Source organism: Leopardus geoffroyi, chromosome B1 (assembly GCF_018350155.1).
Source record: "Leopardus geoffroyi isolate Oge1 chromosome B1, O.geoffroyi_Oge1_pat1.0, whole genome shotgun sequence".
NCBI classification, from domain to species: Eukaryota; Metazoa; Chordata; class Mammalia; order Carnivora; family Felidae; genus Leopardus; species Leopardus geoffroyi.
The window spans coordinates 29,989,716-30,017,176 of record NC_059327.1 but is presented as its reverse complement, the minus strand read 5'-3'; the positions used below and the strand labels follow the sequence as shown (position 1 = coordinate 30,017,176).

At 36.6% G+C, this 27,461-nt stretch overlaps 1 protein-coding gene across 12 annotated transcripts in view; it reads right to left on the bottom strand.

The window, feature by feature from the left end:
* NRG1 (neuregulin 1) overlaps window positions 1-27,461 on the bottom strand; it is a 1,116,936-nt gene that overhangs the window by 132,818 nt on the left and 956,657 nt on the right. For 10 of the 12 annotated variants that reach the window (XM_045456271.1, XM_045456262.1, XM_045456281.1 and 7 more), the window contains exons 4-5: window positions 25,891-25,941; window positions 23,522-23,572 (exon numbers count right to left, since the gene is read on the bottom strand). The exons of the other annotated variants lie outside the window; for them this stretch is intronic. In XM_045456271.1, the coding sequence (XP_045312227.1) occupies window positions 23,522-23,572; window positions 25,891-25,941 (102 nt within the window). The remainder of the gene's footprint in view (window positions 1-23,521; window positions 23,573-25,890; window positions 25,942-27,461) is intronic. 12 annotated transcript variants of the gene reach the window in all.

Here is a 27,461-nt window from a genome sequence, read left to right as displayed (position 1 = left end):
ATGTTTATTTATTTATTTTGAGAGAGAGACAGAGAGCTTGAGTGGAAGAGGGACAGAGAGAGACACACACAGAATTCGAAGCAGGCTGTAGACTTTGAGTTGTCAGCACAGAGCCCGACGCAGGGCTCAAACCCATGAATTGAGAGATCATGACCTGAGCTGAAGTCAGATGCTTAATCAACTGAGCTACACAGGCACCCCTCTGCGTTTTCTCGTTTTGTAATGAGATGATCATATCATTCTGGCACATTTTGTTCTTTATGAGTTTAGATCCTCCCTAGCTCAAGATATAGTACATGGCCTCAAAGATGAGGATGTGAAAATTTTATATAGAAAGGTTATCTTTATTAAATATGATACTTATAATAAGTTTTCTTTACTTTGAGAGGGACTATGAATTTCTCACTCCCTGTAAGTAAAATCATTAGTCATATACAAACACAGTTTATTTTATTTTTAGTTTTACAAGTCACCGTTCTTGTAAAATTACACTGGACATGTTCTGGAAGTAGAGGAGATGGTTGCACAACGTTGTGATAAATACTAATGAATTGCTCACATTAAAATAGTCAGTTTTATGTTATGTGAATTCCAACTCAGTAAAAAAGATAAAAATAAGAAGACTCTGGACACTCATCATGGTTTCAACTTTTCCAACATTTAATTTTAAAAGGAAAAGATGTTGTATCTGACCAGTGTTACTAGTGGACTACACTAAAATAATGAGACTTTGGTACGTTTAGGTTGCCCTTTCTTCTACAAAATCTCAGTAGATCACATGGCATTAAATCTTTGACAGTTATTAATTAACTATGAACTCTGAATTTATGTCAATGATGCAATCCCAAGGAACTCAGAAGCATGAATAAAGCTATAATAAATTGACGTGTCATTGAGCTTTACAATTCAAAAGACGTTTTAGGAGAAAATGAGCAAGGGCTTCTAACTCTATCTCATTTTATATACCTAAAATATTATTTCTCATTGTTCAACTCCATCCCATCCCACTTTTTAGAATATACTAGAAATATGAGCAAAGGTTGGGGTGGGGAAAGTGGCAGTTATTCTGAATCATCTGTATTTTCTACGCAGTGTGCTTTGTTAGGAAATGTGTGATGAACTCACCACTTGAATGTAAATTCCACAAGGGCAAGTATTTGTGTCTGTTTTTATCACTATATCCTTACTTCCTAGAGCATGCCTGGCACACAGAAGGCATTAAGTGTTGTTGAATAAACGCAGCAATATGGAAACTCTACTAAAGAGAGATGAACAAAGTGTGGGAAAACATCTTAGAGGCATGGGTACTCCAGATAAGAGCTGTACTTGTGTGAATAAATGCATATAATGTTAAAGTACTCGTGTGTGTGTGTGTGTGTGTGTGTGTGTAATAAAAAGAAGGAAAATTATAGTGACTACTCTGATATTATGTGGACGGTCATTCATAATATTTACTAAAGCTATATATGTTGGATTAGTTACCTTGAACAAATATCTTTGTTTCATTAATATTCACTACCTATAAGTTAAGATCACATCACAGAGCACCACAGCTAAGAGATAATTTTTGTTTGTTGTATCCACAAGTCTTATGACAAATGTAACAAAAATACAAGAGATAATCTGCATTTTATGAGTATGGACATGTATAATTTATTTAAAGAAAATAATAAAGGCTATACTTCATTGCAGTAAGAGAAATTAAACATAAGGAAGAAACATCTCTGATAATCAATGCTAGTTTAACACAAAGTAAAGTTTCAAAAATGGAAGTAATTAAACTTGATTCATACTTAGTCACTAGCTATTTTTCAGTTTCTTGTCAGCTGACTCTATAATCCCCAAATCAATCCAGAAATGCAGTGTATAGCACAACAAAACATTTCTACAAATGCTCTGGAATTTGTTACTTTGATTTTTCAATCTTCTGCTTCAGACAGAACCCGTTGGGCATGAGATGGCCCACAAATGAAGGAAGTTATGAATTACTTATAAGAGAGTACCATCTACTCAAGAGACTCGGAAACATCTTTAAAGCCTTATACAAAATAAACCCTCAAAACACACCTGGAATCAAGGAAGCCTGGGGGAAGGGAATTACCTGAAGTGTCCTACTTTTAAATATAGTCTAAATTTGAAAATCTGAGAAGAGTTCATCCAGAGGAAACATTTTAGAATATACATTTCCCTTGGAGTCTACATAGTTCTATCTCCTTGTTGCTGATCAAAATGAAAATACAAAGCTGCACCAAAGGAAAAAAAGGGAGGAATAAAAATATACATAGTTTCCAGAACTGATTTGGCATTCTGAGTGAACCACCTAACTGGCAATACAGCTGTAAGGTCATAAGCCTTATAACGCTCATAGGAGTAGAAGTATCCTATTTAAAATCAAATGCCAGCCTCGTATTTTTCTGCTGCTTCTCTGTCCAAGGGGTGGACATTTTTTCTGCATTGTTATAGTTCTTATTACTTTAAAAATATGAATTTAACAGTCATAAGATAAAAATATCTTGTCATTTGACCTCCAATTCAAACTCAGCTATCATAAATCACACAATATGTTGCTAGGTCGAGATCTGTTTAAGAAGGACTTGTTTCCTCTTCCTATTTCAGAAACTACATGGAGTGAAAGGATTTAGGCTTCCTACAAAGATGAACTGTAATTCCAAGAATAATTAGATCTAAATTTTACTTTTACTGATTGTTGGAGCCGGAATAGGATTTACCCATGAATTTTGTTTTCTACCAGAAGAAAAAAGGTCCAAGGAAGTTAAAAATCATCATCATCATCATCCTCATCGTCATCTTCCTGGAGTCACACCAAAATTAATTTCAGAGTCAAGACTAAATTCAGGACTAATGCTCCTCCCCTTTCAACTCATTTCTACAAAGGAAAGCTCTCTAGTGAAGTACTGTCAAGGACGATACAAAGAAAGAGTAGAATGGACGTTCTGTCACTACTGCCATGGATTATCTCTACAGGAATATCTCACTTTGAGCCTTCACTGTGACTGCTTCTACTTAAAAGTTACTTTTCTTGGGGCGCCTGGGTGGCTCAGTCGGTTAAGCGTCCGACTTCGGCTCAGGTCACGATCTCGCGGTCCGTGAGTTCGAGCCCTGCGTCGGGCTCTGTGCTGACCGCTCAGAGCCTGGAGCCTGTTTCCGATTCTGTGTCTCCCTCTCTCTCTGCCCCTCCCCCGTTCATGCTCTGTCTCTCTCTGTCTCAAAAATAAATAAACGTTAAAAAAAATTAAAAAAAAAAGTTACTTTTCTTGAATGCTCCCATGACCTCTTTTGGTCACAACTCTGCTGAATATTCAGGCTCTTTCTGAAAGTTATCTCAGAGACCAATATTTATATTCCGACTCATTTACTCAACCTCATTTTATCACACTAAGAGGACACACAGACTTTGTGCTGTGGAGCCCAACAGCTTTCATTGAGGATAGGCTGGAGATAAGAAATTAGTTTAGCAATGGAAACATTACACCCGAGCTTTAAGCTTACGTGGAAAGGTACAGAAGAGACCCGCTAGCGGGTGGAAGGGAGCTTATCTTGAGGTAAGGAGACTGTCATGTCAAAATAGGGATCAGCCTACTATAATTGCAATGGTTCAAAAATATGTGATACCAAGATTACCAATATTTGAGAACTGGCGAGGCAGGGTTATGTCCTCTTTTAATTTGGAGAATCAGAAGGCTGGGACAGGGAAGGAATGACTGTCAGGAAGAAGAGAAAGAAGGCTGTTGATAATGGAGTTAAATCCTGAAACATGATGCCTAGAAAATCCCAGCTCCAAATATGATGACTCATTCCAGACAAACCTAAATTCTGTTTGTTGGCAATAGTTACAAACAGAGAGGGAGGGAGGCAAACCATAAGAGACTCTTAAATACAGAGAACAAACTGAGTGTTGATTTGGGGTGGGAAATGTGGGGGAGGGGGAAAATGAGTGATGGGCATTGAGGAGGGCACTTGTTGGGATGAGCACTGGGTGTTGTATGTAAGTGATGAATCATGGGAATCTACCCCCAAAACCAAGAGCACACTGCATACACTGTATGTTAGCCAACTTGACAATAAATTATATTAAATAAGTAAGTAAATAAATAAATAAATAAATAAAATTTAAGTTTATTTTCATAAATAAATAAATAGATACAATTTAAGTTTGTTTTAAAAAATAAAGTAAAATATTTACAGAAAAAATAAATTGTGGGCATAATCCATCACTTACATATTCTTTTAAAGACTGTAATAAAACACATATGTCAGGCATACTGGGATATGTGGGAATAAAATACAGGCAGGTATGCAACTTACTTGAAAAGGCATCAAAAATAAGAGTGGGTAGAGAGGTCAAATGGGTATTTGATAAAGCAAATACAGCAAATGTTAACTGTAAAATCTAGACAGTGGGCATAAGTTGTTCACAACACATTAAACTTTTCTGTATGTTTGGAAATTCTGTAATAAAATGCCGGAAAAAATATTTTCAAAGATTTTTTTTCATAACTATTTCTGGCCACAACATATGACAGAGAACCCATCTTAATTTCCTGTAATAAGTTTTATTACAAAAACTCTGTGGTCTATGCCAAACAAAAGAATCAACCAATTCCACATTCATTAACCTGTATTTGTTCACTTCTTACACTGCATGCACCCTTCCCACCCACGTTCCCCTACCACTCTCACTTTAAGGAATTGACTTTTAAAATGAATTTCAGGGGTGCCTGGGTGGCTCAGTCGGTTGGGAATCTAACTCTCGGTTTTGGCTCAAGTCATGGTCTCGCAGTTGGTAAATTTGAGCCCCACATCAGGCTCTTAGACTGATAGTGCAGAGCCTGCTTGGGATTCTCTCCCTCGCCCTCTGCCCCTTCCACCCTCTCTCTCTATGTCAGAATAAATAAATAAATGAACTTAAAAGTATATATTAAAAAAACAACATGAATTTCAAAATTATATCAGAAATACAAGATTCATATGACTTTAACTATTAGATAATGGCAATGAAGCATCTTTATATAAATAAACCATTAGTTGCTGTAGAAAATCTAAGAGCTTTTCTTGACCCCTCCCCCACACCATTTCTTTATTGAGAAGGAATTTTTCCTAATGCCATACTTCAGTCACTAGGGAACTGGAACATCTATGAATAATGTGAAGAGGGAAATTACAAAGTTCACTTTACTGACAATCAGAAAGGTTAGACAGTAGCTTCATTTTATTGGAAAAATAGAAACAGAATCCTTTAATTGCTGATGACACTTGCATCTGAGCATATCGTTTTCAACGGTCAACTGGTCAGGGGACGCTATAAGGCCGAGGGCTCTGATGTGCAAGTTGGGCTTCTCCACTGCTGTATTTCCCACCCAGTTATGCATACAGTATTTTATAAAACTGTTAAATATTTATGATGCAGTACAAAGCCCCTCTAAAAGCATCTGTATTTAACTAAATCATGTCACTGACAGCAAGAGGCATGCAAGGGTAATTTAACCTAGTAGGAAAGTACTTCTTTTACATATCACTGCCGTGCAGAGGGTTTCAACCATATGCTGTTTCTACCCCCACATACCTCCCATAAGAAAGAAAAGGCTTTTAAAGAGGTTTCTCAGAATGAAACATAAATCTTCTGAAGTGTTTCTCAAAAATTCTTCCCTGTGGCTTTGCCACGACTCTGTCACTAGAGGTGAGACAAATAACCTACCCTTTGGTTGAATCTCCTTGGCCCCAAGCTAAAATACCTGGATATGGCCCAATATTTACCTCTGTCATGTCCTTCCAAATGTTTACCACTATAGTCTACCAGTGACTATGCCAAAGGCATCCAAAAGGTATCCATGTACAACTGGATTTCCACTCCCATTCTTCCCTTTCACCCAAAAAGACTCCAGTGAAAAAGTTCTGCATGAGTATATCAAAAGTTAAATTATTCATAATCATTCACAGTCTTAAAACCAAAGAATCTGCTGAGAGAAATGCTACTATTTAAGCAGTTTTCCAAGTTACCTAAGGTTGTAGTGATGCAAATGAATAGCAGAGAGAAATTGCTGAAATTAAAAAAAAAAAAAGTACAATGAGAAGGTAAGACATTTTTCGGCATCTGCTGGCTCAGAGCTAGCTGTACTCCCGGAGACAAGAGGTTTGAAAATAACCTCTGGCAAGGGAAAAAGTTGTGTCGAATGGGTACAAAAATAATAAGTTTAGTGACTTGTATGCTGTCAAAAACTCAGAGCTAAATGCTTGAGTTGTCCAACTGGAAATGAACTGATATTACTGTAATTCAGCCAACATATAGCAACTGATGAGAAGATTTGCTGATCAGCATTTAAACCAACTTCTTCTCACAGTCTGGAAGGTAAAAATGGAAAAGCTCTGGATGACCTGCTTTTCAAAAGCAGTAGATTTCAGATTTTGAGGTCACTGTATCATATATGGTCAAAATGGCTACCATTTCTAAAGACCAAAGATATACGTTAATTGATCTTGCCATCTATCTGCCCATCCGTCCAAAAACTGTTCACTAAGTGGCTGGCTATGTCCCAGACATCGTGCTGGAGTTTACAGATGTGGAAGCAGGAAGGGAAAAGACATTCCACCCTTCTCTGAAGTAGAAAGTGGGGTTGTCTGACGAGAGTGAAGCCATGATTCAAATTCTGAGAGTCTCCATGGAAAATAGCAGAGAAAGCTGACTATGAGAAACAACGGCAAGGCAGACATCATGGCAAGTAGTAGATCTACACCAGTCCTTCCTTATTTATCATCCTCACTATCAGGATCCTTCTTTCTTCTCTTGAGAATTATATTTGGAAAGTGCACTAATGAAAGAAGACTTAAAAAAAGTCATCAATAACAGAAGAAATAACTTCTCTGCTGAGCCCTACCATCCTTGGACCCAAGCAAAACTGAAATTCGGGGAGGAAAGAGGAAAAGAAGAGAACAAGAACACAATAAGTATTTACTTCTCAGCTCAGGGCATCTTTTTCCAACAGCAGAATTTAATTTGCAACATTAGATGGTCCACTTAATCATGCTGTGTGGCTTAACTCTGGCCATGATAAAACCAACCCACTTAAATGATGTTACTGGTAAGTACATGAATCAAAAAGCTTTAACCTACTTAACAGTGTGATGCCCCTCTGTTGCATATTTCTGCTGATACAAACATGATCACTGAGGGAAGAAGATGCACCCTAAACCTGGACTTTTAGCAGGAAAATTTAATTTCTCTATTTCAATTGCTTTTTTAAAAAATTAAGACAGTATTTGAAAACATTGTGCAATTACAGCAAGTAAAAATTATTCATATTAATGTGAAAAGGGAAGATTTGGTCTCCAGTTAATGCCTCTTCTGCTACAAGCTTTACAATTTTTTTCCCAACGTCCAAAAATGTGCCTTTTGTCAGTTTTTCCATATACATCGTAGCTTCATCTTGTCCTTGCTGCCTTTGGTAGCTTCATTCATTCACTCATTCATTCAGTAATTATTTGGTAAGTGCCTAATATGTGCCAGCCCCACCTAAGACTACGAGAATAAAGGAAAGAGATTGCAATGGTTCCTGCTTTCACGGTGTCACATTCTAGGGGAGGACTTAGTTTTCCTAACCTCAGTCTGGCACAAATGCAAATATTTCAGAAGTGAGAGTCCATGCCTTCTCATGGATTGTATATGTACAGTAGACACATGTTGTGGAAACACTGTTTATTGTACGTACATGTCTAAGTATCTGAGGTTGTTTTCACTCAGGATCGAGTTATGAAAGTATTTCTTTCCGATAGTGTTTTGACTAATGATAAAAGAAGAATCCAGAGATCCATTCCAGAAATCACCATGCCTAAGCAAGAAGCCTTTGGATTATCGGACAATTAGAGACAGAAAAACTTAATCCATCTATTTCTACCCTCAGTATCTACCAAAACAAAACACCCATCAAAACATACTGGGCTATAGTAGTTATTTGATGATGGGTTGATTTTTTAAAAAGTTATTGGCTTGATTGTTTTAGTGGGTGGATTAAAACACATAAATTGAATAAAATATTAATATATTTTATTATTATCTTTTTGGGGAATTGAAGACTTATTTACCAGTCATGCCAATGCACAGTTTTAAAATAGGGTGGGCCAAATTTTCTGAACTAGTAAGGAAATGTTCTAATTACCCAGAAATCCTGACATTTCAAAATAGAAAAAAATTATACTCAAAACCAAAGAGAAAAAATTATATTACATACATACAGATACAGATCTGACGATTTAGTTTAAAACTTGGTTAGTTGTAGAAACTAGTTTAATCAATAAGGAAGTTTAACATGATTCAAAGAAATAAATATTAAACATTTTGACTAATATTAGTTCTGATATCTCCCTAGGCTCTGCAAAATCACTGACGTGGCAAAAGCTAAAGATGACTAAAGTAATTGTCACTATTAGTTATAAGTCATCATATTCATAAATACATGAGCCGTTCAGACTTAAACTGATGGTAATTAAAGAAACCAACAATAAAATGAAGATTAACATCCTTTATCTACTTAGAAACATTTTTCCTTCTTTCAATTAATTCTCATGAGAATATACAAGGCTCTAGAGCAACCTGATTCTCATTCAATATCTAAATCAACTTGAATTTTTTTCATCCATATGACATAATTTTAATGCTGAACAGTCATTCGTCATTCGGTGAATGTTCAATGATAGCATGTCCAACAAAGAAAAGGATACGTATGGGGGTGGAACTTTGTTATTCTACATTAACACTGTCTGAGGGTGCATTTTTTTTATTTTATTTTATTTTTTTTTAATTTTTTTTTCAATGTTTATTTATTTTTGGGACAGAGAGAGACAGAGCATGAACGGGGGAGGGGCAGAGAGAGAGGGAGACACAGAATCGGAAACAGGCTCCAGGCTCTGAGCCATCAGCCCAGAGCCTGATGCGGGGCTCGAACTCCCGGACCGCGAGATCGTGACCTGGCTGAAGTCGGACGCTTAACCGACTGCGCCACCCAGGCGCCCCTGAGGGTGCATTTTCAAGGACATTGCTAAACAAGTTTTGCTTTTAAAAATTGAAAAACTAAAAATTTCTCTTCTTTAAATACTAATATCTCTGTTGCTCAAAGTAAAACATTAATTTTTTTTTAAATTTTTTTTAACGTTTTATTTATTTTTGAGAAAGAGAGAGACAGAGCATGAACGCGGGAGGGGCAGAGAGAGAGGGAGACACAGAATCTGAAACAGGCTCCAGGCTCTGAGCCATCAGCCCAGAGCCCGACGCGGGGCTCGAACCCACAGACCGCGAGATCGTGACCTGAGCCGAAGTCGGCCGCTTAACCGACTGAGCCACCCAGGCGCCCCAAAACATTAATTTTTAAGAACATAAGTTTATAAACACTTTGAAGTTCAAAGTATGATATATATTACTTACTTTGCAATTAAGTCATCATCATAGCATTTTTCCTCCTTCATCCTAAATCCAGTGACATGTTATACTGTCAAGCTACCTGAAGGATTATGTATTATCTTTAACCAATATCTCATTCTTGCTCTTAAGAGCAAGTGTGCGCACACCCAAAAAGTCAATGGATCCTGTGCAAAGTAAAAGAGGTTTTAAAAATAAGTAAATTAGATCTAATTATGGGCAATAGAGTTTTAAAAGGTCCTAGGTGAACATTACCAGCACTTTCCATGTTGAATTAAGCATGCAGTTTAGTCAGCAAAGATATTATTTTTATATATCATGTTTATGTCTACTATAAATATCATAAGCATTCCATTAACATTAACCTAGTGAGTAATGCATATATGATGGCGTCAGGTTCTAATCAGTGATAATAAGTGCCTACAACTATTTCCCCTACTGTTCATCTCCCCACTCTTTTACCCTGACTAACAAAGACATGCCTACCAAAGTCTAAGGGTTCATGTAGTTACAGGAAACCGGATGCATTATTTATAAGGATGCAGAGGCTAGAAAGTTCGGCTATGCCGCTTATCCTAGCAGTAGTAGGCTCGAAGCTATTGGCAATAGGAACCCTGCCAGTGCATTAGAAGATGAGACAGAGGGATCTCTGCCAAATAAAATAGCTAAGTAATAACAAATGTTAAAGAAGAGCCTTGGGGGTTGGAGGGAGTCCTGAGCTTATGGCTGAAGCACAATTCAGATCACCAAGCTTTTGCAGTCAATGCGGAAAGAAGAGTTGTAATTGCAATTAATTCTTTGTGTCTTATCTTTCTTGAGTGCTTGCTTTTTAATTACAGTTGTACTTTTTTTAATGTTACTCAGCATCTGTGTACAAATGAGAAAATTACAACTGGTATAAAATAGGTATGGCACATACCTATCAGATTGCAAACTCAGGGGTAATTCATTGTGTGTACTATCCACGTTGTTTAGAAATCCAGCTCACTGTTTTAGTGATCCAGGACAAATTGGTATTTTCTCTCTTTGATTTCAAAGAAAAATCCAACCATGAAAAAGCCATCATTTCTTACTTTTCATGTGTTCAAAACTGATATACTGCCACAGACAGACACCTGTCATGGCTTTAAGTGATTTTGAGATATTGCCATTCAAGTTTCATTTTCTGTTTAATCATCCTCAGTCACTTGGAATTTACACCACATTGCAACAAAAGGCCGCATGCTCTAAATGTTAATAGCAGCAGGAGATGAAAATGCCATCTTGCTTGGAAAAAAAAAAACCTAAAAACTGACAAAATAAGTCAATCTAAACACAAAAAAGAAAACCTACTATAAAGACTGTTAAAGTCAAATAACCTTCCATATCAATTTGAAATTTATACAAAAAGCTATGATTTTTATTCTGCATCTCAAAATTGATCTGAAAATTACCATCAGAATGAAGGCTGAGGTAGCTGAGGATACGTATCACCTATGTGTTTATTTATTTGTTTCTTATAATGCTAAGTTTCAGATATTTAATGGACACCCCTTTTTATCGACCATAAAGCACTCATCATTGTCTCTCCAACCCAATATGTGTGCGAGGTTTATGAATTCCTTCTAAATTATCCAAGTACCAAACAAATATGATTTCTTATCTAAAACTTTCTGGTCTGAATGCTTTTTATCATAGTAAATGTGTACGTATATTTCTGTACTTTGCTCAGGAACCTTGATTCATAAAACTGATTTGGTCCAAGTAACTGGGTTAGAGGAAAACAACTATTTTCAAAAGTAGCTGCAATGATCACATGCCCTCACAAGAGGAGCCCTCTGAGGGTTTTTCTTTCATCCTCTATAGTCACTACAGTCAGTGAGTGAAAAGAGCTCAGGATGTGGAGTCAGAGAGGCTGGAAAGCAACTTTGCTTCTGCCATTACTTTTTATCTAACCTTGACAAATACTGACTTGTTTGAGCCTCTTAGGTTTTTCATTATATAACTTGACTAATAGATATTTGTTCTCAAATGAAAGAATCTGATGTGTGATAGGTGCTCACTAGAAGATATTATTACTACTTTAGTATCATTACTTTTAATGATAATAAAAGAAAAATCAACCTTATTAATGCAATGGTGGCATGCCCTTATTCCCAAAGACTCTTCAGCACCACAGAGAGGAACAGCGACCAACCAGTTAATATGTAGATTTTCAGATAATTTATAATAATCCCATCTAAGGGGAAACAGATTCTTATAAACCACCACGTAAATGAATACTTGTCATAAAATGAAGAAACTTCCCAGATACAGAAGTCAGAAAAATTGAAATAGAAGCATACAAAATGTTAAATACTTCTCAAAATGTTAAAATTTTTCTAATATTATTTCAGCCAATGTTATTTTTTTAAAACATCGATTTTAAAATATTTAAATATCTGGGGTGCCTGGGTGGCTCAGTCGGTTAAGCGTCTGACTTCGGCTCAGGTCATGGTCTTGCAGTTTGTGAGTTCAAGCCCTGCGTCAGGCTCTGTGCTGACAGCTCAGAGCCTGGAGCCTGCTCCGGATTCTGTGTCTCCCTCTCTCTCTGCCCCTCCCCCATTCATTCTCTCTCTCTCTCTCTCTCTCTCTCTCAAAAATAAACATTAAGAAAATTCTTTTAAATATTTAAATATGTTTCATGATTTTTTTAGGTGTCTTCCTATAATTACATATGCATACAACTTTTAAAAAGTATAATAATCTAAAAAAATCACCTCTGGGAAACAGTACAGTGATACGTTATGGGAATGGAAACACAAATAACCCCAAATCCCTTCCTTCCAGACCTTACATTACAGTTTGGGAACCAATGTGCACTTCGTGCCAATAACTAGTAGCAATCTTGTTGCTTGAAGCAAGAGCTATGAGACCATCAGAAGAGTACCCCTGGGGGTGGGAAGACAATCTAACATCTTTGTATATCAATAAACTAATAAAGAGTATGCTTTCTCCCTTGACTGGACAAGGAATGAATATAAATATATATATATATATATTTACAATTTCAGATACAATTTAAATGAATGAATATATATTCATATATATATAAATATGTATGAATATATATATATATTTTATAATTTCAGATACAATTTAAATGAATGAATATATATAAACATATATGAATATATATAAATATATATAAATATATATGAATATATATAAATATATATATGAATATATATATGAATATATATTTATATATATGAATATATATAAATATATATATTCATATATACGAATATATATTCATATATATATATTTATTTACAATTTCAGATACAATTTACCCAAGTCTGCACTACTGCTACAAAAGGAGGGAGGTGAGTTAAGATGTTTTGACAATTATTGAGAGAGCAGAGCTGGTCCTATTCTTCATGAAGACCCTCTCCACTAGCAGCTTCTATTAGACTCACTCTTCATGCACTTTGTACATAAAAGGTCACAGCCAATGTTCTAGAAACTTAAAAAAAAAAACAAGCAGAAAGTTTTAGTCATACTTGTTTCTGTATGTATGCATGTAATGATGTTAGGTTTCATTTTTATTTTTTCACAAAGCTGAACAGTTTTAAATCTCAGTCCCCTTCACCTGCATTGTAAAAATGTTTTTAAAGGTTCCAACAAATCCCTTATGTGCCCTTGAGTCACCTATTTCCTTCCTAAAGCTTATCTTGCTTTCACACACAGTCTCATTTGCACATACACGGCAATTCTGCTGCCCCCATAATCTATTCATTCTAAAACATACCCAAGGATTCTTTGTATGGTTTATTTTTCTGCAGATAACTTGAGGATCAAGCCTGAACAAGATGCATTTCTGCTTTGGAGTATTAGGGATGTGAAAATAAGAACCTGCGATGAGGATAGCAGAGGGGAAAAACCTCTATCTGGATCAACTAAAGGGAAATGTACAAAATTTGTAAAAAACAAAAACAAACCTATTACGGCCACTTAAATAATTTTCCCTCAGATATGTGTGACGCTATTTCTCTTCATATTCCCTCACATCACATCTTATCATTAAAAATGTCCTGTGTGTCAAATTCTGCCGGGAACAGCTCATCAGTGGTGGATTGTTAGATTTTGCAACTTTTTAAAAGTAGTTGTAGCAACTTCTTTATTATATCTTTGTAGACTAAGAATTAAAATAACAATGATGTTTTCAAAGTTACATTATTTGTGAATGATGTGAATTTTTATAGGTTGATTAAATAGCTAGATCTCTAAGTTAAAATTCATGACATTTATATAAAATATGATAAAATAAATTTAATATATTTCCTCTTACAGATTATGTTTTTGAATATATCTTAATTCTTACATGGGGAATCTACAGTTGAAAACTCAATCAGATGACACAGAAGCTTCTTGTCAATTAATCACTGCTTTCAATAAATGAACTTTAAGAAATAGAGGAATCATTATAAAGGAATATTTTGTTTTCAATACTTAATCATTTTAATTAATTTACTTTATTATTTTAATTTACTATACCTATCACTCGGTTACAATATAATTAGACATACATTTTCTAGCTTACTACTTCTTTCGCCTTCAGGTCAATTCAATAAATGTTAAAAAATAAAAATTAAAAAAAAAGACAACTAATGAAAACAATATTGTTCAAGAAACTTCAACCTTTCCATATATATTTCCAGGTAACCTAGTCAAAAATATCTCTTTGAATATCTTTTAAGTCCATCTATGTATGATGGGCAAGTTTCTGAAAATCAACAGTTATTCCATTTACCATACTATGATTATGCTCATCTAAAATTTCCAGTTAAGTTTCTAAATCCTTTAAAAGTTCCCAAACTGCTTTCAAAACTACTTAGTACAAAGTAATTTCTGATTCCTCTTAATCTTATTTGGCCTTTTACTTGTAATGGTAAATCATAGATTTTCATTGTCTTTTTAAATAGATAAATTTCAGAATTCTGATTCTTGTTAAAATTATTGAGCTCTAAACATGAAGCAGAAATAATTGGCTACTTAAAAAAGAGACAACAGTAAAAAAAAAAATCATTATCTAAATAATATTTCCTTTTAAGTCACATGCCATAGAATGGGTAAGTGTATTCTATCTTAAGCAATATTATTTAAAAAGCAACTTAATTTAAAAATCTATTTCCCATATTCTGCTTTGTATCATGAATATGTGTCATTACACATAATTAGCACAATTAACCACAATTAACCTTTCTATTTTACTGCAAACTACTTCAGCCCAAGGACTAATCTTGACTTCACCTCCCCCAACCTTCTCCCCTTTCAAGAAATACACTTCACAGTTCCTAGCATCCTGCTGGAGCCCTATGGGAAATAGATTACTAACCATTCACTTATTTTAATCAAAGAGAGAGAAACCCTCAGTGATCTAAGACTCAAATAGCAAAAACAGGGCCATCAAATTTTAATTTCACATTTACCACTCACTTGCTATTTGACCTTAGTTGTCACTTGGCCTATCCCAAACTATATTTTACAATTTTTACTATTGAAATGAAGAAATTAATAGCCCAAAATTCCCTTTAAAAATTAAAAGGAATACGGAGGAAATTTCTTATCACGGCAAAAAAAAAAAAAAAAAAAAGTCCTGCAATATTTAACACGGCCTATCTCTGTCTGTCTCTCCTCTGTGTGTGTGTGTGTGTGTGTGTCTCCCTCCCACCCTCTCGCCATCTCTCCTCATCCCATTTTTTAAAAAGCTTGATATTCGCTGAAGAAGAGACCATGGAATATCTGAGCAATGAACAAAACAATAGCTTAGATGTGATGAGTAAGTTCAACCTAAACGCCAAATCTCTTAAGTAAGAGATAGTCATGGACTTGCATGGAGATGAGCGCAGCTGTAGACTCTAACCCACATTGGCCATATAATTGGTTTTTAAGATTTTGCTGACTTCTGGTAGACTGAGAGATGAAATGAAAAGTGCCATTCCAGCAGTTCTTTGACAATTAGTTGAACTATGAATACAAAGTTATTAAAAATTGAATTAAATCCTCAAGCACCTTGTATGGTAGATGCATTATAATAAGAGCAGGGCAGGGAAAAGTGGGATTTGCCTACAGATGAAGTAGTGGAGACACTATTTTCTCTAGGTTTCAGTGGTGATGTCTATGAGGCTGATAAAGCTTCAGCAAATGTGATGTCACACTTCAACAAGACCTGCTGAGTTTTCTGTACAATGTTAAATGGAATGGGCTAAGCATGTTTCTTTTCCTTTTCTCACTGTTAAAAAAGAAAGAAACTAATCAATATGCAATTACTCTGGTGAAAGAAACTAGTAATTTTTCAAAAACTACTTAATCAGAGATTTCTTAATAAAAGAATCTGGATCAAATAGACTTTGGCTTCTAACTCCAAAGTCAGAACATTTTACAGATTTCAAAAATGCTTCCTATGCATTCTAATGTGAAAACCGTAGCTCATTTTTTTACTCTTTTCTACCTTCTTCAGAAAAGCATACGTTTCTGGACTTAAAAAAAGAAGGCATTTTTAAGAATGATCATATAGTCAGCTCACAGGTTCTACTAAAGAGTCTTTCAAGATACTTCAATTGTCTTCAGTTTTCTAATTTTCTTTAAAAATCTGGTCTGCCCAATTAAGCAATGTTCAGTAACATTTATTTTTAGTTTTCCTTTAAAATTCTGAGATGTGTATCTCCTGACTCTTCTAAAGTTGTCTGCTTATCAGCCATAGAGGACTGCACTGGTTTCGCCTGTCTAGCCCACCCTGCCCTTCCTTAGGTACACAACCTTCCTGCCCGTAATGAACCTACACCGTGCAGTTCCCATGGGGCTGAGCCCATCTGCCTCACGAACCCAAACACACACAGCAGTGGACATCTGACCTGGCCCCTGCCGGGCCTGAGTCATTAATCTCCCTGGATACAGTAACCCTTTTAGGAGCAGGCACATGACACAAGTAGAGCCAATCACATTCTTCCTTAAATTTTGCAGTGTGGATGAGGAGTGGACTTTCTCTTCTTTTTAGATTATGCGCTAAGGGGTTACAGGCTTAGAGACGCCAGCAGTTCTCTCCTCGTCAGGCAGACAAAACCCACTGAGAATGAAGCTACCATTTGTAGAGAAGCAAAGCATAAAGGCTGAGAGAAGATTCTATTAATAGCAGTGGAGCTCTGGATCAAAATGCACCAGTCATGTACTCCAACATACCCTCTTTATGTTAAGCCCTCTGGGGTTAAATTTCTATAGCTTGTAATCAATAAACTCTTAAATCATGATCCATATTTCGTATTTTGCTGCTGCTTTATCATGTTGTTCCCCATCCCTTCCTCTATCTTATTCCTCCCCCTACCCCAGGGAGAGAGCTGTCTCCTGGAACACCCAGGGGCTAATTTAAAGGCTTCTATTCCCATCTTCCTATTTCTCAGATCCCTAGGTAACTTGAAAAAAAAATAAAGAATTAAAAAAAACACCAAATTTATTTAAACATTGCTAGCTCTGCTCTAGATGCTTTCTTGATATACACTTCTCTGTCTCCATTCGTTTCCCTCTACTTTGCCATTTAAAAAATTAAAACTGGTTTGTGTATAATCCATTTCACTGCTCCATCCCTAATGATTAAAAACACTTAACTATAGTTTTACTACTCTGAAAACAGGGGGAAAAAGATGTCCTTCCCTTTTCCAGCTGATGTACAAAAAGACTGACTAATTTTCTTAATGTTAACGAGACTATTTTAGTAAAAATCTCCCAAAAGAATACAATACAAAGAAACAAGTCTGATAATTTTCTACTAATGAATTTCGGTACCATACAAATAATTTTCAGGATTTAAGATATCACATAATAAATTAAATAGTAGTTAGCCTGGGATAAGGCAATGCAACTATCTGAAAAAAACTGCTGCTGAGGGAGATATGCCTGTTTGATGAAGATCACACTCCCATTAGCACAATGGCTCTAAGATTATTCCCATCTCTGTAAAATAGCATATTTGGAAATATACCACATCATTCTCAAAGTAATAAAGCTGAACAGCAAGTCACTGTAATAATTGTGGACCAACAGTCTTGCCTCCTTTTATAGTATTAAGCCCTTGGATTGTATTGCCATTAACTAAGGGCTTGCCTGTCCATTTTATTACCTTGTAGTTTGTGGGAAGTGTATTAATTCAATAAAAGCTGGCTTTGGGATAACTGGAATAAATGTTGATTATATCCCGGGAATCTTCAGAAAAACTACATCTTGATGCCTTTTTTTTTTTTTTTTAAGAAGGCCCTCCCTCAAGCTGGCCGTATGGATCCCATAAAACTTTGTATCAAAAGACCATAAGATTTGTTGGGGTGCCTGGGTAGCTTAACCGACTGGTTAAGCATCCTACTCTTGAACTCAGGCTCAGGTCATGATCTTGCGGTTCGTGAGTTCGAGCCTTGCATTGGGCTCTGAACTGACAGTACAGAGCCTGCTTGGGATTCTCTCTCTCTGCCCCTACCCATCCCACCCCGCCCCCCCAGCCCTCTGCTGTGCATGCTCTCTCTCAAATAAATAAACTTAAAAAAAAAAAGACCATAGGATTTGCAATCAGAAGATTCAGTTTTAAATTTCTGCTATACCACCTACTTAGTTTTTGAATTTGGACATGTCAGAACGTCTGAGCCTCAACCCCTCAACTGACAAATGGGACGAAATCTAGGTCACAGAGTTCTTGTGTGAATAAATGACTCAACATATAAAAATATGCCTTACAAAATATACAGTATGATGCAAATATCAGTTACTTATATATACACAGCACATACACATATATGGCTTATTCCATGGTTCCAAAGAAAATTCTGTAAAAGTTTAATTTCAACTAAATACACAAGGTTAACTATAATTTCGTTGTAAGTTTGATCAAAAGTTTTAAGATGATCTCACCCAGTAGTGGAATGTAATGAGAGACAATGAATGACTTTAGAAAGGTCAAAGGCAGGACTGAAGAATGATAGGACAGTTGTAGGTGGTACGTTAAGAAAAACAGTAAGACACATTCACTCACAAAATGAATGAACTGAACACGAAGGCAGTAACTTGCCCGAGCATAGGAATGGCTGTGATATATACACGCTGGTGCTCTTGGCCAAGACACTGTACTGCCCCAAAAATCTGTAAGTGCCCAGGCAATTAGAAAGATGGAAGTAATACCAGTGGGGCAATTTCCTTTTTAAAATTATTCTCTTGTTGCTATATGGTGCATGGGAATTTGTTTGTCATTCTCCACAACAGAGCCACCACACCCTTGAAAATGTCATGTTTCTAGAAACCTGGAAACACAATTTGCATTCACTTGGAAGTAGCTCTCCGACGGTGACAGGACAGATTTCATATTTGCCACCAATAAAGATCTGAAATTGAAATGCCATTTTTCCAGCTGAGAATCATTTAGCAAAGGTTCAGGCAGTTTCCTCCACCATTATAGCAGGTAAGTCAGTTCCAGCTGAGGACGGAATGTAAATCTCACCAATGGACCATGGACTTGGCCCAATCTGATCAATACATATCACTGCCCCCAAGTGAAAATGCTGTATCTCATTATAACAAAAATGTCCTGCGGACAAAAGAGATTTTCCCCTTCAGTGAGCTTTTAGGTGCCAAATTAAGGACTGAATTCTTCATTTCATTCAGAGATTTCAAAGAGGACTTCCTGGAAAAGTTCCTTTGAAATGCAGGCTTCGCTGAGAATATATCATATTTTGAAAAGACACAGTGATTTCCGAGCATAGAACTTCCAGCATCATCATTTAGAATGCAAATAATTAGCTCCTTTCCTCCTCCAAAAATAAAGATATTATCCTACATTGTTCAAATAAGACGTAAGGCTGCCTCTAATTACCATTCTCTTTTTAGAGCCACATCGCTTTTCCAGGTATAGCTCTCTCCCACAGAGAGGGGAGACCACCTAAAAGCAAAGATGTGCTAAATGATTCACATTAATTTTCCCACATCAGGCTTCCAATATAGATTTGAGACAAACAAGATTATACAGACCTTGAAACTGAGTCTCGGGGAGGTTAACAACTCGCCTAAGATTACCCAGTAATTGCAGCACTCATATTTAGACTTACAAGCACGTGTCCACCCAAGATGTGTGTTCTTTCCATTTCGCCTCACTGCCTGCCATGCTTTGATGGGTGACATACAGATCGTAGGGGCTCAGCTGGTCCCAGGCCATACATTTACCTTATTAGGCTACCACCCATACTCCCAATCCACTTCGTGTCAAAGATAACGTTGCAGTCCATTCATAGAATCGCATTCCTTTTAATATTAAAGGCTTTTTCTTTGAGGCAACAAAATCTCATGTATCATAGCAGACTAGTGTATTGCCTGGGTTTGAATTCTGCTTGTATGACTTCAGACAAGATAGATCAGTATCATCATCTGAAAACTGGATTAAGGTTTTGTAAGAATCATGAGTTATCATCCATACAAATCACCCAGGACAGTGCCTGTTATACAGAAAGTCTTCAATAGATTTATGCTATTATTATTACTTGAAACACTTACTACTATTTAAGACTGTTTTCCAGAAACTTATCTTTATTTTTTTCTAATTACTATTCATCAGACTTCTCATTTTTGTTTCCCTCATTTATATATTAAATTGGAATGGATGGTTCTTAATTCAGTAAAGTGATTGGTATAACAATTGCACTTTTTTTTTACAGCATTCAATAAAATTGTAGGCAACATAGGGTCACGGGCAGCTGGCACTTCAGAGAAAAATAATTCAGGTTTGTTCTAAGCAGTCCTTTTACTTTCGTGCTGATCCTACGTAAAGGAGGAACAAGAGCGTCCTACTAACTATTTTGTTCACATTCTTCTCCTTACACAATATCACGTAAGTGTATGTAATAGGATGCTTGTTTAGCAAATAATATGTTTCAAGTCACAGATGCCTCATTTACCAAAAAAAAGTAAATAAAGGAAAATAATGTTAATCTTTACCAGGAGATCGTTATAAGACACTTCTTGAAAACTTTGTAAGTTAGTAACTCTAAAAATAGTGAATACACCATGCAAATTTCAATCCCAATTTCAAAAAAGAAATAGTTAAAATTTTCCTTACAAAGTGTAGGCTGTGTAACTTTGATATTTCACCAGTAATTATGAATTGCTAGGAATAATAAATACACAGGGGGAATAAATGATAAGGTGTTTGTAAATGAAAAATAAATTCTTTTAAACCTCCAGTCAAGAACAACTGCTTTATTGTTACGATGCTCAAAAAATATTTAAAAATTTAAGATTTAAAAAAATACGTGAAAATATTTCTGATCAATATTTAATAACTAGCATGAGAAAAACGCTTATTATACATTAAGTAGATAGAGGAAGGGTGGATAAATAGAAAGTCAGAATGAAAAACACTGATTAGAGGAATACATATATTAAAATATTAGCAATAGTATTTCAGATAGGTAAGTGGGCAATTCTTATTTTCTTCTTCTTGTTTTTTCTATTCCAATAGGAGTTTGAGACGTCAAAAGCAGAACTTTGAGGGCAGGCATGGTCAGGGAAGGCTTTGGAGAAAAGCAAGAAGTCAGCAGAAGGGACGGAGAGTTCTGAGCAGGGCCAAGGATGTAAACTGACACTGCTGAACCGTCACAAGATTTACTCAGCAGTGACACGCTCTCATCAACAGGACTGGCAGTAAGGGGATGTTTCCCCACAGAGGTGTGCACATTTGTACCTGAAGAATGAACAAGAAACAGGGCTGCCTGACCCCAAAAGCACACCAGGTCATCGTAACACATAATAGGTTTGCTGAATCCATCCTCTTCAGAAAGGCTTTTTAAAGTGTACATAGAAAACACAAGTGCCAATAGTTCAAAGAACGTAGCCCCACAAAGACATGACTACATCCCAATTGCGTAGTTCAGTTTTCACGTCCGGGGATTTACTGGTGTCTCCTTTCTGGGTGAAACGAAGTGAAAAGAAACCTATTCTTCAGGGCTGATTATTCCTGACCCATGTGAACTTTCCCAAGGACTTCGACTCACAGATATCGTTTGAATGTTTAAGTCCCGCTTATTGCCGTTACTGCTTCCTCAAGTTTCCCCTTCAGCCTTTACTAGATGGAGCTATGCTGACGTCACAGCCTTCTGCAATGCAGGGTTCTATGGGTGCTGCCCATAGGTGAGTTGATGATGCCTCACACTGCTCTCATCGTTCTAACCAAGAATAGACTTAGGATCCTGCCACTATTGGTTGTATTTTCAAATTATGGAGCATATTTTCATGAGATTAACAAAAATGTGGGCATTAATCAATCCCACAGCATTTACTGAGAGTCTAGCATGATCGGGGAAGGAGGGATGCATGAAAATGGCACACTGATATATTTTAATATGATATCAAAACACAAAGCCTTCTTTCTTCGTCAAAATCCTTTACCAAACAACAGGAACTAACTCTGCTGAGAGTTGGAGATCAGAGTCAGATTTCAAAATTATTTCTCTCTCAACAGTACTGCAATGAATACAATATGAACCGAGAGATTCATTTCAGTTCCCTAAAGCTCTGGAAAATCCAAAGAAGTATTTCTTCTATTCCAAGACTGCTCGGATATGCTTAAGGATAGCATCCATCGCCCTGTTAATGATAGCATGAGGGTTCCAATTACAAGAGTTTCAATAACTTTATTCAATGAATCATGCAAGGGAGAAACTGTTCCCAGACAAAATGCCAAAAGGAAAAATCCAGTATTTGCCCTTGTATAATAAGCACTCAAAAATCTAAAACAAAGCTCCACATGATGCCTTAATGCTAGTCAGCTAAAATCTATATAATTATACTAATCTTTTTATAAGTAGAATTAAATAACAAATATCCCAAATTCCCCAGAAGGGATTATCATTTCAGACTATGTAATGAGTATCGTTAGAATACAGAAGAAGCCAATTTAAGTCCTCTCTAGCATTTTATTTCCTGTTTGATCTCCCTAGATTGCTGCTATCAATCTAGTTAAATGATGCTTTATCTAGCTAAAATATAGTCAAAACATCATACTTCTTGCAATAAAAGATACGTTTACATCATATCATTACAGTTCTGGTACCATCAGCCCAAAGGGAAAGGCTTTAGGTTCAAACTGGATTTATTTCAACAGCCTGAGAAAACAACTAAAGTTGCCAAATGTACAGACCTTCTTGCAAGTGGTCCCTACCATGCTGACAGCCAAAGGAAATTGTTCCTTAAACACACCCTCTGGGCTGGAATGGAATGATTGGGGACGTCTATTTATTGAAGAGCTTATCAACCTGAGAAATAGTTTTAAATAAAGAGCTAAAATATGGGAGAGAAAGACTGTAATTATAGGCTTTATTTTCAAGGTCTGATAAATTCCCCCGTTGGATATCAAAACTTAATTCTATGCCATTCACAATTCGTAAGTATCAAAACTATTTTTACTAGTCCTTGCTAATTTCTTAAGTTCCCCTGACATGGCACAAAGCACCAATCAATCTAACCGTTGTAGAACTCCATAAGCACAAAGCACATTTCACATTAAACAGATGAAAACCAATCTGAGATCTTGCCTGGGGACTTGCTTCCAAGCATTCTCATAATTAGTCACTTACTATCAAATTTGAATTAAGGGCATCTATATATAGTTTCCTTACTCTGTCACAGCAGACTTTATATGAGAACTGGGGAGCTTTAGAATAGGCCCCAAACAGCTGGGTATCAGGCCTCAGGCAATTGCTCAAGGCATCAAGACACATTAAAAACCACCAACGATGTTCTCTGTTGCTCACCTAGAACCAGGCCTCAGAGGCTCTGTAGTCATTTTTCAACATTCAAAGAGACTGCATTATAAAACTACCACATATGTCGTGTCTTCTCATATCCATATGTGCCTTAGGGGGAGGGGATATCTAGTCCACCCTAAGCATAGCAAGGGGCCATTCCCTTCCAAACAACAAATACCATCCTGCTCCCGAACTTGATGGACTGTTCCTCAGTAAGGGCAGAGGATACACAGGAACACGATCTTCAGAAGCAGGTACTGTCTTGGGTTAAAAACTAATGAATGGAATATTTAAATATACTTACATGAAGAAGTATTTGCTCCTTCTGTTGATACTGATATTCTAATGGGAGACTCTATAAAACAAAGAAGTGGAATGAGGCTTTATTGAGTCATGCCGCTTGCACTCTTAAATCAGAACTTTGCCAGGCTTAAAGATCATCTAGAAAAAGAGGACTAGAAAACAGTGCAACAGAGAAGCTGAAGCGTTTCAAAGCCAGAGGAAGATATATACAACATTCAAAGACCAACAGAGGATCACAGAGTCCAAAGACTCTTTTGAAAGGGATGAAAATGGGAGTCAATCCCCCTGTGAGGATACCCCACATACCAACTGGTGTATGAACCTCCGAGAAACATCACTCTGAACAGATCCCTAGTACAACTGAGATGGATAATTCCTTGTCTCAAGTGTGGCTCTGATTTTAAGAAATATGAAATCAAAGAGAACAATTCCCATATTCAGAAAGAATGAAAGTCAAGTTTCATGCACAGAGGGGAAAAAAGGGAAAGTATTCTCAGGCAACATGGTCTGCATAAACATCCTGACCAAATACGGTGCTAAATAAAGTCCATGCAAGATCCACTAGAGCAATTACGTTAGGATTAAACAACACATGCTGAAGAAATTCATAATATACAATCATTGGAGATGTATGGTAGCAAGAGTCTCTTAGGTACCAAGCATAAGGGAAGGAAAACTAGTATTTAAATACAGACAGAGCATAAAACACAACTCATGCAGGAAAAAAGCATGGGACCTAAGGGTTTTTATTAGTCAGAAAGAAGAACAACTTAGTATCAAAGAGGGATTGAAATTCAGCAGCCAGAAAGTCATAAAGATTTAAGTCATATATCAGAAAATAAGAGTTACAGTCACTGCAAATTCCCAAGACAAGCACCACATAAACTGAAAAGCCCAGCTTCCTAACGGCATCTACCGGAGTCAGATAGCTAAGTGCCTTCCAGCAAAGAAATGCCTGAAATGAAGGGGAAGAAAATTCAGATAACTTAACAACTTTTCTCTTTTTGTTGCTCTCTTTACCTCTCTGTTTCCTCCTCTCTCTCTCCATGCCTTCCTCCCTCTCACTTTCTCTCTCTTTCTTTCTATTACTCAGAAAAGTACAACCTTCTTAGACTCCAGGATCATCCCACCCTACAACACACATATGTACATCTTTACGAACAACACATAAATATGCCCTAAACATGGCCAAAGCAGTCTAGGATAGAGAGAAATTTAGCTCTAATGATCCTGAACAATGGCTTGAAGGGGAGAGGAGGAACTGGTGAAGGTAAGTTAGAAAAAAAAAAAGGCTGTGTTCGATGATATGGCCTCCTAGAGTTTCAACAAGGTACAGGCCATAATGCAGGGAATCAATGACGCCAAAACATTAAACATGGGGTAATGAGAACGAATACTGAGCTGAAAGGGTCTGCTCTCCTACTTACAGAGATATGGGACTTAACATTTCTAATGCTTCAATTTTCTCAACTGTACAAAGAAGAAAAATAATGTCTCGTTTCACACATCTGTTGTGTTACCAAATGAGATGCAAAAATCTTTGTAACCTGTGAAGTATCATGCCAAAACATGTTATCGTTAAACCTCTGAAGTGAGTTTTGAATCTAGGTCTCTAAAAACTTGCTTCTACTTAAATGTGAATTTTTAAATGTTCCAAGGTCCTGATAACTATAGAATAATGGAGGATAAGGAAAATAAAAACGAAAAAAAAAAAAATTAAATTCACAGCAGATTAAATTCACAGCTAGTGGAAAAATCAATGAATTATGAGTATACATGCATTAGTACAGTAGTAGAATTGGGTTATAAGTAACTAATGTCTGCTCAGACCCTAACTGCTACCAGCAAATATTACAGGCAAGTAAGAAACAAACAAAAACAACCAAAAAAAAAAAAAAAAAAGCAAAACATCTGAAAAACTCAGGCTTATAACAGTGTTTTCTGTAAGTTCAGTGACCCACAACTGATCATTAGGAGCCCAGAGGTCAGAGATTAGACACGGACACATTCTTCAGGATTGAACTGTGATGCATGAAAGAGAACAGAGGCAGCTAAGAGAAGCACCTATAAAGATTATATAAACTGAATGTATAACCCAGATGCCTTCTTTAGTGCTCTAACATCACTAAGTTGTATCTAAACATTTCTTTTTCCCATGCATGCCTTTCAGGCCCAACTTCAGGAATACAGCAAAAACCGTCCTCCTTCAGTAAAATCCAAAGAGGCAAAACGAACTGGAGAAAATACTGGAGCAGAAAGCAAGAACAGTTGCAATTTGGATGCAGACAGGGTTCTGATTAGTAGAAGACACAGCCAGCTGTTATGTCTGTCGTTCTGGTTAGTAAAATTTGGGGAGCTTATTTTCCTTACCTGAAGACACATATGCTCTTTCAGTTGAGGCTGGCATGCCAGTGATGATCTCTGCAAAAAGAAAAGGTGATAGGATATTATGATGTATAATCAGGAGGCCGGGAGCCACTTCCACAGCCTGCCTTCAAACCAAAAGAGTGTAAAGGAAGAAAGTATTGCAAGAGGGTGATGAAAACCCAGGCTCTATCCGCCCTGAAAGTGAGAAACGCAAAAAAAAGAAAAAAAAAAAAAAAAAAGACTGTCCAGAGAAGTAGTTCTTCTTTCTTGGGCAAAGAGCACGAGATGAGCCGTGCTAGAGTACGTAAGAATTCTCTGCCCCCGCCGGTCTGTGATAGAGACTATAAGGCAAGGAGCCTCCTTCTCAGAAAGGAAGACAGATAGCAGAAGTAAAAAACAAACAAACAAACAAGATGTAGAATCAAAGCTGTGGTCAGAATTTTTAAGTTATGAATCTTTGGAGAATTACATTTTTGTTCAAAAACAAAAGCAAGCGATATTTCTAGTTGGGGTTGGTGAAAGTCATCAAGTTCCGGCATCAAACTCTGCAGAAAATTGCCAATGGTAATCAAGAGGGGCGCCTTATCGGAGAGACTTTGAGCTACTCTGGGCAGGGCACAGAGGAAGTAGGCAGCTCTCAGTCCAAGGGAATGAAGAAGAAACTGTATCCTTCTGGACACACCATTATCATGGGAATCATGAGAGTGTTCAAACTTTGACATGCTTTCAGTTGACTGCCTTTATAATGGAACAAAGGACGATTACATTGTCTAACCAATTCTGTCCTCTTTCTGTCCTTCTGAAAAGGGTTTTAGTTGTCAAGATCTAGTATATTCAGTAAGGCATGGAAAGATGTAGTGATGCAATAATGAGTACCGTTCAACCTTCACTGTTTGTATAATTCTTGTTAAATGACTTAATGACCTTTCACTATTTACTATTTACTAACCAGGACAAACAGGCAAGTTGAATCTGTTGCGATATATATACATTACAAAAGTTACTAGTAGCTACTAAAATCCTAAAGTCATATATGTTATCATTTTACATTCGAATCTATTAATCATGGAGTAAGAAATGTTCCTGATCAATGCGATCATCTTTAAATATAAATATGGCCATTTAGAATTTCCATGGTGGGACTAGTCCAGGAGGCAAGAGGAATTAATTTTAAGTGGCAATATTTCTTCAACTTCAGAGGCTTCTATAGGGATAAAACGTTTTTGTGGAATGAGAAGGGAAAGAAATTTCATGTGAGATTCAGCAGGGATGTTTAAGAATAAGCACTGGGTAAAATATGAACATATAAAGATCAGAAATGTGGCTCTGATGAGACCAAAAGTGTCTTTCTCATGAAAATAAGTTTGGATGGTCCTCTCTAATCAAACATTAGGACAGACCATTCAAGGTGTGAGATTATTATCAAGCTGCCAAAGTAGCCTACGTTGCCTCTTCTGCCCACGAAAAATGGGATCAAGAGAAAGGAATCAGAATGTGAGGGTGTATGATATCCTTTGGACTTTTTCAAGCAGCAGGAATTAAAGAGGATATTCTGTGTTGGTAATATGGCCATA